This window comes from Anomaloglossus baeobatrachus, chromosome 6, assembly GCF_048569485.1.
Source record: "Anomaloglossus baeobatrachus isolate aAnoBae1 chromosome 6, aAnoBae1.hap1, whole genome shotgun sequence".
In the NCBI taxonomy this organism is placed as follows: domain Eukaryota; kingdom Metazoa; phylum Chordata; class Amphibia; order Anura; family Aromobatidae; genus Anomaloglossus; species Anomaloglossus baeobatrachus.
The window spans coordinates 30,464,761-30,479,613 of NC_134358.1; the positions used below are offsets into that span (position 1 = coordinate 30,464,761).

Sequence of the window (14,853 nt, forward strand, 5' to 3'; positions counted from 1 at the left end):
GGCCTTAAAGGGTTTGTTCAGGCTTGAGGTTATAGCTTGCAGTCACTCACCACACACTGAGTATTCTCCGGTGTTGGGAGAGGGCAATTACGTGACCCCAAGAACTAGATTTGCAAAAATATGGTCCCATGCCAACTAGATATACATGGCCTCGCTCAACACAAGTTAATTGAGCGACGCTGGGCACGTTTAGTTGGAATATGTCTGGAATAAGGCAAATCACATACTTGCAGTTGAGTAGCCGCCTGCTGCCGGCATCGGGGAGTCCCCACAGCATTCGATACACGAGATATAGGGATTCAAAAGTCTACAGTCACATTGACTGCAGACTTTAACTCCAAGCCTGCCCTATTAAAACTACTGAGGGATATAACAAATTGACCTAGGTAATTTCTTTTATTTGCATTCTAAAACATGGTAGAAATTGATTATAAGAATATTGATAAGACTTAATACAAAACTTACTTTAGGAAACTGTTTGATAGGAATAAGGACTTTTTGTGCAAGTTTCATGTTTTTATTGATCACTACATCAATATATTGGTCTTCGGTGCTGTCCATATTCTCTTCCCCCTTCTGAATCTTTTCAATTTCTGTCAAACAGGGAAAAAAAATACTTTTCAGTTTTACCATTAGGAAATAGTTTTAAATACAATAATCATTAAACATTTTAACAATATTATTAATTAAGAGAAATGCATCAAAGTATTACATTTTAGTTATTAAAGTCCCAAGATTTTCTCATGGTACTGGTGCTGTAAACCCAATTGTTTAACATGGACAACATGACACCACTGGCATAGACATGAGATGATTATATACAGTACCTTGCGAAAGTATTCGGCCCCTTTGAATTTTTCAACCTTTTCCCACATTTCAAGCTTCAAACATAAAGATAAACATTTTAATGTTCTGGTGAAGAATCAACAACAAGTGAACACAATTGTGAAGATGAACGAAATGTTTTGCTTATTTTAAACTTTTTAAAAAAATAAATAACTGAAAAATGGGGCGTGCAATATTATTCATCCCCTTTACTTTTAGTGCAACAAACTCACTGCAGAAGTTCATTGAGGATCTCTGAATGATCCAATGTTGTCCTAAATGACTGATGATGATAAATATAATCCCCTGTGTGTAATCAAGTCTCCGTATAAATGCCCCTGCTCTGTGATAGTCTCAGGGTTCTGTGTAAAGCGCAGAGAGCATCATGAAGACCAAGGAACACAACAGGCAGGTCCGCGATACTGTTGTGGAGACGTTTAAAGCTGAATTTGGTTACAAAAAGATTTCCAAAACTTTAAACATCCCAAGGAGCACTGTGCAAACGATCATATTGCAATGGAAGGAGTATCATACCACTGCAAATCTACCAAGACCCGGCCGTCCATCCAAACTTTCATCTCAAACAAGGAGAAGACTGATCAGAGATGCAGCCAAGAGGCCCATGATCCCTCTGGATGAACTGCAGAGATCTACAGCTGAGGTGGGAGAGTCTGTCCATGGGACCACAATCAGTCGTACACTGCACAAATCTGGCCTTTATGGACGAGTGGCAAGAAGAAAACCATTTCTCAAAGATATCCATAAAAAGTGTTGTTTAAAGTTTGCCACCTGGGAGACACCAAACATGTGGAAGAAGATGCTCTGGTCAGATGAAACCAAAATCAAACTATTAGGGCACAATGCCAAATGATATGTTTGGTGTAAAAGCAACACAGTTCATGACCCTGAACACACCATCCCCACTGTCAAACATGGTGGTGGCAGCATCATGGCTTGGGCCTGCTTTTCTTCAGCAGGGACAGGGAAGAGACCGATGTATTATTGCACAAACAGTAAGCAAAGTGTTTTCAAGATGTATGCTGAATACATTCATGTTTCAATGAAAATAAAAAAAAAAATAATTGGTTAAAATTGTTGGGAAGATGGATGGAGCCAAATACAGGACCATTCCTGAAGAAAACCTGTTGGAGTCTACAAAAGACCTGAGATTGGGACGGAGATTTGTCTTTCAACAAGACAATGATCGCAAACATAAAGCAAAATCTACAATGGAATGGTTCACAAATAAACGTCTCCAGGTGTTAGAATGACCAAGTCACAGTCCAGACCTGAACCCAATCGAGAATCTGTGGAAAGAGCTGAAAACTGCTGTTCACAAACGCATCCATCCAACCTCACTCATCTCCAGCTGTTTACAAAGGAAGAATGGGCGAGAATTTCAGTCTCTCCATGTGCAAAACTGATAGACACATCCCCCAAGCGACTGCAGCTGTAATCGCAGCAAAAGGTGGCGCTACAAAGTATTAACTTAAAGGGGATGAATAATATTGCACGCCCCAATTTTCAGTTATTTATTTTTTAAAATAGTTTAAAATAAGCAATAAATTTCATTCACCTTCACAATTGTGTCCCACTTGTTGTTGATTCTTCACCAGAACATTAACATTTTTATCTTTATTTTTGAAGCCTGAAATGTGGGAAAAGCTTGAAAAATTCAAGGGGGCTGAATACTTTCGAAAGGCACTGTACAGCTCGCATGACTACATTGTTGCACTGCCAGCTGAACATGATGTGGTGGGGCAGGAATTAATTTTAAATAGGACTTCAATTAAAAAAAAAAAAAAAAAAAAGAGCTAGATACCTTATAAAAATCCCTGGGGTCACCTAATTTTGCTGCTTGTTTCCATTTTGCTTTGCGTCGCTCCATTACAGAGATATTCACATTTGTGTCCTCTGGAAAGCACAATACGAAAACTCAGCTTTGTGCTTCCACTGGGTGTTTCTTTAAAGTCTTCTCTGGAGGCGTGAGCTTTTACCCCTCACAGCTACAACCAATCACTGATCAGTAGCTGATTTGTAATTGGCCGCATCTGGAAGGGAGGTGAGAAAGTGCACGCCCCCCAAAGAAGACTCTGATTAAGTTGGGCTTGAAATCAGAGATTTCACATACTGCACAACAACATAAAACTTACAAATATTAATATTTTTGCAATGGAGTGATGAAACGCAAAACTGAAGAGAACAGCAGATTTTTAAAATGTATTTAACTCAATATTTTTGAACAAGTCTCTATAAAAAAAAGTCTACTAAGAGAGGTCAACCATTTGCGTACATGTTATATAGCATGTGAATGAGCGCTGCGTGTGTCATATCGGTGCATGCTTGATCTTTAGGAGACCATTGCCACTGATTAGCTGCTACTGAGACAACTTATTAAACTGATGATTGACAACCTAATGTGAATTTAATCACCTTTTTCCAGGAAGAATAACGGAACAGCAGCACAAACACCACAACTTCTATCAACACATGATCCAAGCTTGCTTTATTATTAAAAAAAAGTATTTAAGTATTTCCTAAAACGGACAAGTCAGGAGACCGGGCAGGTCCCGATAAGATTAGCAGAAGACAGAGATGGCATTTCAGACAATAAAATCGTTCAGCTTTTCTGTCAGATTTTATGAACGTGTTTTCCAGAAATGTTCAAAAATTTCTAAGGAGTTTCTTTATGACTGGAGATGATTTTTTTTAATTATGAATTGAATTTGTCTCAAATTTTATAAAATAATTTGTACTCTCCTGAATATGACTTTTTCTGATTCACTTCCAGGGAATTCCGCTAATTGGCATCTGACCATCTCTTTGATTTGAAGAGGTCTGAGACAGCGGTCATAAAAAAAATCTATATATACTTATTAGTGATGAGCGGGCACTACCATGCTCGGGTGTTGAGTACTGGTAACTAGTGATGAGCGAGCACTACCATGCTCGGGTGTTGAGTACTGGTAACTAGTGATGAGCGGGCACTACCATGCTCAGGTGCTCTATACTCGTATCTAGTGATGAGCGGGCACTACCATGCTCGGGTGTTGAGTACTGGTAACTAGTGATGAGCGGGCACTACCATGCTCGGGTGTTGAGTACTGGTAACTAGTGATGAGCGAGCACTACCATGCTCGGGTGTTGAGTACTGGTAACTAGTGATGAGTGAGCACTACCATGCTCGGGTGTTCAGTACTGGTAACTAGTGATGAGCGGGCACTACCATGCTCAGGTGCTCTATACTCGTATCTAGTGATGAGTAAGCACTACCATGCTTGGGTGCTCAGTACTCATAACTAGTGATAAGTGGGCACTACCATGCTCAGGTGCTCGGTACTCATAACTAGTGATGAGCGGGCACTACTATGCTCGGGTGCTCAGTACTCGTAACTAGTGATGAGCGGGCACTACCATGCTCAGTACTCATAACTAGTGATGAGCGGGCACTACCATGCTCGGGTGCTCAGTACTCGTAACTAGTGATGAGCGGGCACTACCATGCTCGGGTGCTCAGTACTCGTAACTAGTGATGAGCGGGCACTACCAAGCACAGGTGCTCTATACTCGTATCTAGTGATGAGTAAGCACTACCATGCTCAAGTGCTCAGTACTGGTAACTAGTGATGAGCGGGCACTGCCATGCTCGGGTGGTCAGTACTCGTAACTAGTGATGAGCGGGCACTACCATGCTCGGGTGGTCAGTACTCGTAACTAGTGATGAGCAGGCACTGCCATGCTCGGGTGGTCAGTACTCGTAACTAGTGATGAGCGGGCACTACCGTGCTCGGGTGCTCATTACTCGTAACTAGTGATGAGCGGGCACTACCATGCTCGGGTGCTCAGTCGGTACTCATAAGGAGCAGTTGGATGCCCAGATGGGCATGACTCGAGTACCCAAGTATAATAGAAGTCATTGGGAAACTCAAGCATTTTTGCAGGAAATCTCGTGCATGAGTCGCGCCCATTTGAACATCCAATTGTTTCTTATGAATACCAGGCAGCCAAGCATTGTAGTGCTCACTCATCAGTAATAATAAATACCCACCAATGTTGCCCATCATCAACTCCCTTTGGCCTCTTCTTTCTTTCTACATCCTCTTTTTACATTCTGCACAGTGGACCTCAGGGGGGTGAGCAATCATTGGATAACATGTGTCAGGACATCGGGGGCCTGTTCAGCACCAAAAACCTTGGCGGAGAGTGAAGACCACAAGGAGGATGTCACACAAGGTACGAAAGAAGAGGCCAAAGAGGGGAACCGGATGGGCTTCTGTAATGGCAGAATAGGTGAGGTTTTTTACATCCTTCCCTTATTATCCAGACAATAGGCAACAATAAGGAACATTCTAGTTATGTTGAATACATTTTGTGAAAATTATTTTTTTTTGGCCAAATTTAAGGGACCTGCCGAAAACTCAAAATTTGGCAAATTTATCCATCAGTACTAGGGATGATCGAATACCAAAATATCCGACTTCGCGAATATCTGATGATTAGGCCGCTACTATTCGACTATTCACGAATATTCGATGCGCAATGTGAGTATATGGAAAACCCAAATAATTTCACGTTGAACCTAACGGCGAGCTGCGGTGACTGAGGAAAAGGCTGGACTGGATGGGAAGAGGCTGAAACAGTATGGTCACAGCCTGCAGAAGGTGCCTGACTGCATTTCTGGTGTCTTGGAATAACGTGGTCAGAGCAGCACGCGGCGTTTACGTAGTCGCCAGAACTGCTCTCAAACCAAAGTGAAAGAGGAGAAATTGATAAGACACAGTTTCTAGCGCCTAATCACTTTAAGAGTATGAGGCGCACGTTGCGTTCTGGCGTGACAAATAAAAAGCAGCATTTTGTCACTGCATGTGCGTTTCAAAAAGCATTCAAAACGCATTCAAAATGCATCCAAAACGCAGCATTTTGGATGTATTTTTGACACTGCGGTCCCACTTTGCTCTGCTACATCCCCATAGAGCATGACAGGCTGCGAGATAGGGCCGCGCAATCAGAATGTACTCGAATGAACTTTACCCAACTTCATTGTCACCGCGCGGCTCTGTCTGTGTGTGTGCCGCGGCCTGATTTGCGATCACGGGTGAAGGACTCACCGGTGACTGCTAATCCCCTGAGTGACTGAAGTGAGCTACGCAATTATCGGTGCCGTCACTCAGGTTACCCACGGCCAGCTGGAGTCCTCCACATGAGAGCGGTGGCGGCGGGTAACCTGAGTGATGTCATCGCTGATAGTGCGACTTCAGTTGCTGCGTGGATCTCACAGAGAGCGGTCGTGGTCTGTGGCCGCTCCTGTCAGCTTCATGTAGCAGAGCTGGATACGTCGTGGGACCTCGTGAGAATTACGCCGGACCTGGAGGGGTATTTGGGGATTTTAATAAAGTGGTGAAATAGGGTGTTTTTTGTCTTATTCCAAATAAAGGATTTTTTCAGATGTATGTGTTTATTTACTTTCACTTACAGGTTAATCATGGGGAAGTCTCATAGATGTCTGCCATGATTACCCTAGGACTTAAGGTACTGTCACACATAACGATATCGCTAGCGAGATCGCAGCTGAGTCATCGTTTTGGTGACGCAGTAGCGATCCCGTTAGCGATCTCGTTATGTGTGACATCTACCAGCGATCAGGCCCCTGCTGTGAGATCTCTAGTCGTTGCTGAATGGTCCAGGTCATTTTCTTCAAAGGCGACGTCCTGCTGGGCAGGACACATCCCTGTGTTTGACACTGTGTGACAGGGTCACAGTGACTGCTGAGATCGTACAGTAGCGACCTGTATTGTTCCTGCATCGCTGGTAAGATCTAACTGTGTGACATCTCACCTGCGACCTCCCAGCGACTTACCTGCGATCCCTATCAGGTCGCATCGTTTTCGGGATCGCTGGTAAGTCGTTGTGTGTGACTGGGCCTTTAGTGGCAGCTATGAGCTGCCATTAACTCCTTATTACCCTGATTGCCACTGCACCAGGGCAATTCGGGATGAGCCGGGTAGAGTCCCGGGACTGTCGCATCTAATGGATACGGCAATTCCGGGCGGCTGCTGGCTGATATTTTTAGGCTGGGGGGCTCCCCTATAACGTGGGGCTCCCCATCCTGAGATTACCACCCTTCAGCCATGTGGCTTTACCTTGGCTGGTATCAAAATTCGGGGGGACCGCACGCCGTTTTTTTTAATTATTTATTTATTTTACTGCACTACATAGACCCGTCCACTGGCGGCTGTGATTGGTTGCAGTGAGACAGCTGTCACTCAGCGTGGGGGCTCGTTTGAATGCAACCAATCATAGACACCGGTGGGCGGGGGAAGCTGTAAATACGAGAAGGAATAATGAGTGGCCAGCATTTTCAAAAGCAGGAGAAGCCGCCGGAGCAGTGTGAAAGGCGTGCAGCGCCGTGCCAATGATCGGTCAGTCATCGGTTAGTATGAAAGAGGGGGTGAGAGGGAGAGACTGACACAGAGAGAGAGACCGAAAGATCTGCGTTCTGTTTGTCAAAAAAGCATGCAGAACGCAACAAAAATGCACTAACACTGACCCTGTAGCTGGGTCCGCATTCACTGTTTTGCAGCCTGGAGATTTATGGAGCTGCAAGCAGCTACTGACTATTTGCTTCAACCCTGAGAAGGACTATTTATTAGTTGGATCTACGAATGCTCTCCCGCACACATCACAGTCTAATCACCAGCGCCAGCTCCCCAATGACTGCGTGTTCACAAAATGGCCGCTGGCGTATATAGCCCCTATGACGCTGTGCGGCCAAGCCAATCACTGTAACACCACAACAAAGATGGCTGCGGTGTAAAGCCCGCTTTACACACTGCAATGTATCTTGCGATATGTCGGCGGGGTCACGTGGTAAGTGACGCACATCCGGCATCGTAAGGTACATTGCAGTGTGTGACAGGTACGTGCGATTGTGATTGAACGGTAAAACGTTCATCGCATACACATCGTTCATTTCTCTAGAACGTCAGATTGTTCATCGTACCCGGGGTAGCACACATCGCAGTGTGTGACACCCCAGGAACGATGAACAGATCTTACCTGCGTACTGCGGCTCCCGGCCGGTAATGCAGAAGGAAGGAGGTGGGCGGGATATTTATGTCCCGCTCAGCTCCGCCCCTCCACTTCTATTGGCCGGCTGCTATGTGACGTCGCTGTGACGCCGAACGTCCCTCCCACTCCAGGAAGTGGATGTTCGCCGCCCACATCGAGGTCGTATGGACGGGTAAGTACGAGTGACGGGGTGGTTACTCGTATGTTCGGCACATTCAACAAATTGAACGTGCCACACATATGATGGGGGCGGTTACGATCGCATACGATATCGTAAGGTGTAAAGCAGGCTTTACTGTGAGGGCAAGCAACGTCAGATGTGTTCATTGGCTGCAAAAAGGCGCCAGGAAGTCAGAAATGAAAATGAAAGTATAGGAGCGGATGCTGTTTTATTCGTCGGATACCGATTGGTGCGAATACATTCGCTCATCTTCCTTTGTAGATAGACTATCCTCCTAAAATCCTGGACCTGAGATTCTCCTGCTATGTAGAGCGGACTGTCCTTGGCCATGAATTCTTAAATTGTTCCTTAACTCGTTTTACTGTAATCTCATCTGCAAATAAACTTTCTAAACCATTTCATCTTGGGAGAAGGAGACTTGATGGCTTCCATGACGGTTTTTAGACATCTCCGCCAAAAAATCCATTATTCGTTAGGTCTCAAAATGCATTTATTCAACAGTTTCCCTGCCCTCTACCAACTACATGACATAACAGCCTGGGAAATATACAGGAGGCTAAATATTGAGTGGAGTAAGGTCAGTTACGAAAAAAGTGATTAGCGCTTCACATTATTCCTTTACATCATTGAATTAGAGAAGTGGAAAATGGTTGTTGAAATCCAAGAAAATAAAATGGACTGGAAATTGGAAAACAATTTGATTTGGTTTTCCTCCACTGTGATATTGATGAGCAATCTTCAATGATCGCATTTGGATATTGGCTTAGCTGCAGTACCCAGGCATGGCCACTAAGCATTGTGTGGCGCTGTGGAGTTCCGCACCATACACTGTTTACCTCCCGAAAGGTAACAATGGATCGTTGGGATATTAATGAAAAAAGAGGAGCAAATATTTTGGAATTTAAATTTGCCAAATCTTCTAAAGAAAAAAAAAAGAAAAATTTACTGCGAATCACAAGTACTGAAAAGCTTACATTTGCTCTGACACATTTGCTCTGACATTAACCCCATAAACCATTAGGCTTTGTTCACACTAGAAAAAGGATTTTTCTCAAGAAATTTCGACAGTACTGAAACATTATTGCACTTGCGGTCAAAAACCGCACCAATAACGCACCGAAAACTGCATGCGGTTTTACAGGAATTTTGTACGTTTTTGATGCTTTTTTGGTGCGTTTTTTCCGCAGGTTGGTCCCTGCAGTTTTTTATGCTGTCACGATCAGTGAATGGAGTGAATACCGCAGGTAACATTCTTTTTCTCAAGAAATTCTGCAGAAAAAATGTTCTTGAGAGAAAACCGCAGTGTGCGCACAGATATTTTTTTTCCCATAGGTTTTGCTGGGGAATGTCTGCAGAAAGGTTACAACCATTTTCTGCAGAAATTTCTGCAGCAAAATCGCAAAAAAAGGCAGGTAAAACCGCAGTGTGTGAACAAGGCCTCACCTCGATTTCCACCACACCAAGGAAATAAAGTTCCAAAACTGGCGCATCTTATACAATGCACCACTACTTGCGTGGCTGGTTGAACGTACTTTCCAGCACTTTGTGACTTTAAAGCACCACTCCACCGGCAGTGGGGGGTGGGATTTCACCGCTGGAGTGGCACTTTAAGGCCAGAATCACACTTGCTAGTGCCTCGCGTGTAACTCGTGCGAGTCTCTCATGGTAGAACCCGGCATGGCCGCGCACTCTGCATACAGGAGCGTCTGAGCTGCATAGAGATACATGCAACCGACCCGCTCCTGTCAGGGGAGTGGGCGGCCATGCCGGGTTCTACCATGAGAGACTCGCGCGAGTTACACGCGAGGCACTAGCAAATGTGATTCTGCCCTAAATGTTAGTCCCCTGCCCTTCCAGTGACTGAATAGTATTTCAGTTTCACTCTGGTCTAGTGTTACAAGCACTCAATGCAACTCTATGAGAGGCAGAACGAGGCTCTCATAGACTTGTACTGAGTTGTGACCTCCTGCGGTCAATGAAACACTAGAGTCACCGGCAGATCACAAACCATCAGATTGTGTGCAAAATCAGATATTTGCACTGGCTATACGAGGTCTGTGTGCGCTTTAAGTGTGGCCTGCGCACAAATCTGAAGACGCCATTGCAAATGAACTTTTTTCTTTGTTATTTGTGAAAAATATTAGAATATATATTGTAGATGTTTTTTCCTGTGCTTTATAAAGACCCAGATTTGACCTTGGTTATAAATATTGTAAACATTCCGTGTTCCCTCCAAACTTCTGATCGTCCAAATTTCATTAACATCTCCAGTAAAATCACAAGAATCGTTGCTGTTGCCTTTGCTACATTAGTCTCTGAATTATTTATTCTTTTCTGCAGCCCTAAATAAAAAAAAATCCCAACAATTTAGAAACATGGAGGCGTAAACGAAACAAATCTGTGGAGAACAAAAACTGCAAACTGACAAAGCCTCACAGTCCGGCTCGTTATCTCATTTATTTAATAATACCCTGTCAGACTTCAACATATGTCTGCAAATAAACTTTTATTATTAACTCCTTACTTAAATTGAAATATTTCATCTAACATGACTGCACCAAAATCATAAATAAAATACGCTGGTAGGGGACCGCGGTGGGGGGTCTACCAATCCCTGATCACCCCTATAATCTCTCTGACTAACTTGTCTTATCAAAATCAGCCAGTTTATAATACCACATTTACCCAGTAGTGGAAACCATGAGAAATTAATGATGAGATGAAAGTGTCACAGGGTGTGACAGGATCACTAGGAACAGGGAACCTGAAATGGCCTTCAGGCTAAGGGAACCCTTGCTGACCCTGATACCAAAAATACGCTTAAAGGTGGCAAAGTTAGGGCCTCCTTTCATACCCTAGCTCCTCAATAACCCTGGTCTAGGGGCCTGCCTCCCTTCACCCAGGAGATGGCCAGGACAGGAGTGCTTAATCCACACAGATGGGGGAAAACCAAAACTCAAATTCACAGCAATCACTCACAGAGGTATAGACAATATGTGATCAGGAGGAAACTAAAGGAAGGGATGAAATAATCAGCCAAAAATATTTCTACAACGCACCAAAAAGCATAGAGAGGGTCACCAGCAACTAGATATCAAAGCACAAGGACAGGGATGGCATAAAGCTATCATCGGCATAGGAGACCAGGCTACTCCATCTTTAAAAAGTTGGAGGCCACTCTGATAGGTTTCCTGCAACATGTGACTCAAGCAGTAATCCACAAGCTAGCAGAAATTAACTCCTGCAAGCCCAATTGCTACCAAGAGCACAGCTGGTCGATGCCTGAGCCTGTCTATGCAACTCAAAAGCAGCATCGTGCGGAGTGTATGACTGCTGTGCTGTGTGAACAGCGTCAGAAGTAGTCCTGAAACTCTGCGAGTTTTGAGCCAGACACTGTGTGACAAAAATCATGAGAAGCAAAGTTAACTAAAGGTTTGCCTTTGATTTATGTAACCCATAACTCGTTTTCATGCCGGTAAATTGAGCCATCATATTTTTATTACAAGTCTATAACAGCAAAGCAAAACATGGAAGGGGGGGGGGAAATGTACTGATGATTATTATAATAATTTTCCCTCTATTTTTTCACTTTCTTCTTTCTCTTGCCTCTACTCAATGCTAAGGTTCTGTAAACAATCAGGATAGGCAATCTCAGCTGAAAATGGCTGTTTCCAAGGTTGGTGTCCATTGACTTGCGATCTACCCACTAGTAGAGGCACTGGCGGACACAGAGAAAAGAGCCTCGGTACAAGAAAAATATATGGGCCCTTTGGAGCCAGAGAGCTCATCATAATGCACAATTGCAGCTGCTTTGGAGATGGAAATGGCCCCCTGACCTCTTGGGGTTCTTTACAGTGGCATAAGTTGCCATAATGGAGTGGAGGTTCTATTTCATTGGCATGAGCGACAAGCGATCCTGGAGGGATGCTAAGACCAACTGGGCTTAGGGTGCCCATGACTATTTAGATTAAGGTGTTCATTACTTGTTTAGTTGAAGTTGGTATAAACATGTAGCAGGGCTGTATAATAGAGGGCAAAAGCGGTAAATGGCATGAGGAGCCCATTAGCCAGATACCTAGACACTGAAGACAGATGGGTTGGTGAAGCCCCAAACAATGCCAATGGCTGTGAAGTCATGTCCATTGTCCAAGATACTAGATACGATACCTCAAACTTATCTGATCACCAGGAGATCAAAGAATGAAACATGTTAAAATACGACATGCCTAGTACTTATTCCTCGACCATCAGACATCATGGTTGTCCATGTAACTCTTCCCAACACTGGTGGGATCTAAAGGAAACTACCTAATGAGCGTAGCCAATGTAACCATGTTACATACTATTTATCAGGTGGTGTCCATCATTTTTGATCCATGCAGGTATTTTTGTAGTGCCCCTGAACACCTCAGGGTGCTATAAGGTTCTGCATCTCCACCAGGATGCAGGGCCTACCCCCTTATGGACCCAGAACCCCAGTACCGGTAACATTAAAAACCCAGGTAATCCCAGTTTCCCCAACAATCCACCATAAAATGGTACCCGGCTAGGGTGGGACCAATGGATGGCCGCCTAGAGGTGGAGCCAATCAAGTTCACTAGTTGACCATGTGGAAGGGGCAGACTGTGGAGAGTAGTCAGTGAAAGTGTGAGACAGTGAAGGTGAAAGGTGTGACTGAGCAACGTCCTGACTCGGGTTGACCGGGACCTGGTACCCAGGAGAGGTGGTTGCCGGTGGAGTACGGTGGAGTACTCCCGGAACTACACACCGACGGGGTACAGGACCCTAGGACAGGAAAGAGCTCCAAGCCGACCTGTTAACACTTGCACAGCAAAGGGGACCATCAAGGACCTTGCTGACCCTAAAGAATCCGAAGACTCAGTAGCAAAGAGAGAGCCGGGGACAGGACCAGAGACTCCAACCCCACAGGGTTCACACTACCGTAAGGCAGACAGAAGTGGACAAACCACAGACCGGGGACTCCCAGTGTTCCATACCACAGGGACCCACTTACCAGAGACTGGTGCAGGGGAAGAAGGTACCAGAGAACGAGACTGGCACTGGGACAAAGAGGACCTGGAGGCGAAACCAGCTGGCCTCGGGCAACCAGTTAACATCTAAAGTGAGTAAACTAGTTGCACTGAATACCTGTCTGGACTCCTTCTTCCGACGCTCACTGCACCATACACCCGCTGGAGCAATACCCTACTTGCGGAGGGACTACCATACTAGCTGCACAAACCACCAGCCCCAGTAGAGACATTATGCAGCGGCGGCTCCCTACACTTAGCTGCAACACTGCAAGTGGCGTCACGAATAACTTTATTCATAAATCCCCTGTAAATATCCCCATTACAAAAAGGGCCCAGGGCACGGAACCGGGTAGCGGCCATCATCGTGAAATCCCATGGGCGTACACTACCCGGAACTGAGTACCCCATATCCCTGGGTGCTACAATTTGTTGTCACCCAGTCATCAATATGCCCAATGCCTATACGCCCAACGCCTAAACATCCAATGCCTATATGTCCAACGCCTATACGTCCAACACCTAAACATTGAATGCCTATATGTCCAACGCCTATACGTCCAACACCTAGCCATGCCCATGTTTGATCAGTCATCATCCTTGTATTAAAGCAATTTCCTATTCTCACGTTTCACTTTATCATCTAATTTGGTGTAAGGATGACAAACTCCGCGCATCTGCTCTGCACCGAGCTCCATTTACATTCTCCAAACAATGCGAGAGCGGGATTTGTTTCCATTGATTAACTGCGAAGTTACATTACTGAATCCGATGGAGCAGAACAGGAGACATGCTGAGACTTAACCTAAAGCCTTAACATCCAGAATTGTATAGATTTCTTCTCGTCTCACGTTCCTGAAGCCCATTTTTCAGTCTCTTTTTAGTAGATTAGGTAAATGTGGCTAAGTCGAGTTTGTCAGTGTAGTAAAGCTGAATTGGCTATTTGGCAGAGCTCACTGTGAAATCAGACGAGGGCTTTACCGTGGTATAATGTGCCTCTATTACATTTTGTGTCTTAAAGGGAATGTTTTGGGGTTTTTTTTTAAAGAAAAGTGGCCTGATCTAAAAATAAAAACTAAAATACCCTTACCTACCAATTCCCAGGTGTTCCTCTACTTGTAACCATGAGTCCCCAATTGGCCTCGGTGCTTCCGGTACTGGTGGGGACGGGCAATTGACTGCTGAAGTTTCAAAGCTTTTCTGCAGTGGTAAGTGATTGGCTGCAGCAATCACATGTCCATATGACCAGGAAAGAATTTACAGTTACCAAAATCAGAATGGAATAAGATTATTTTGTTCTTTTTTGTGTTTTTGGACCAGGTTGGATGCCAAGGAGTCTTTTTTGCACAGTTTCTGATAAGAAACGCTACATTTTTGAGGACTTTTGAGATTTGCTAGAGGATATTAAGAGTTTCTGATCCAAAACCTCCTCCAAAAAATCTGTGTGCACGAAGCATCCTGGTGGAGTCTTTTTGCCCAGTTTTTGGAATGGACACTGAGCAGAAACGCTCGAATGTTGATGCTTAGCTTTGACTCCAAAATGTCAGTAAGGCCTTGAGCGCACAGTGCAGTTTTTGATGCAGTTTGTTGTCCAAAACTGCATGTATATCCTTATCCCAGCAAAGTCTATGACAAGTCAGAAGTGCTGAGTGCACGTTGCTTCTTTTTTCCTTGGAGGTTTTGGTGCAGAAAAAAGAAGCAGCTTGTCAGTTGTTGGTCACTTTTTTCCTGCAATTTTTAGACCTTTCA

At 44.4% G+C, this 14,853-nt stretch overlaps 1 protein-coding gene across 1 annotated transcript in view; it reads right to left on the minus strand.

Moving 5' to 3' along the window:
* KHDRBS3 (KH RNA binding domain containing, signal transduction associated 3) overlaps positions 1-14,853 on the minus strand; it is a 172,928-nt gene that overhangs the window by 85,666 nt on the left and 72,409 nt on the right. The window contains exon 2 of the mRNA XM_075316179.1: positions 466-593. Coding sequence (XP_075172294.1) covers positions 466-593 — 128 coding nt within the window. The remainder of the gene's footprint in view (positions 1-465; positions 594-14,853) is intronic.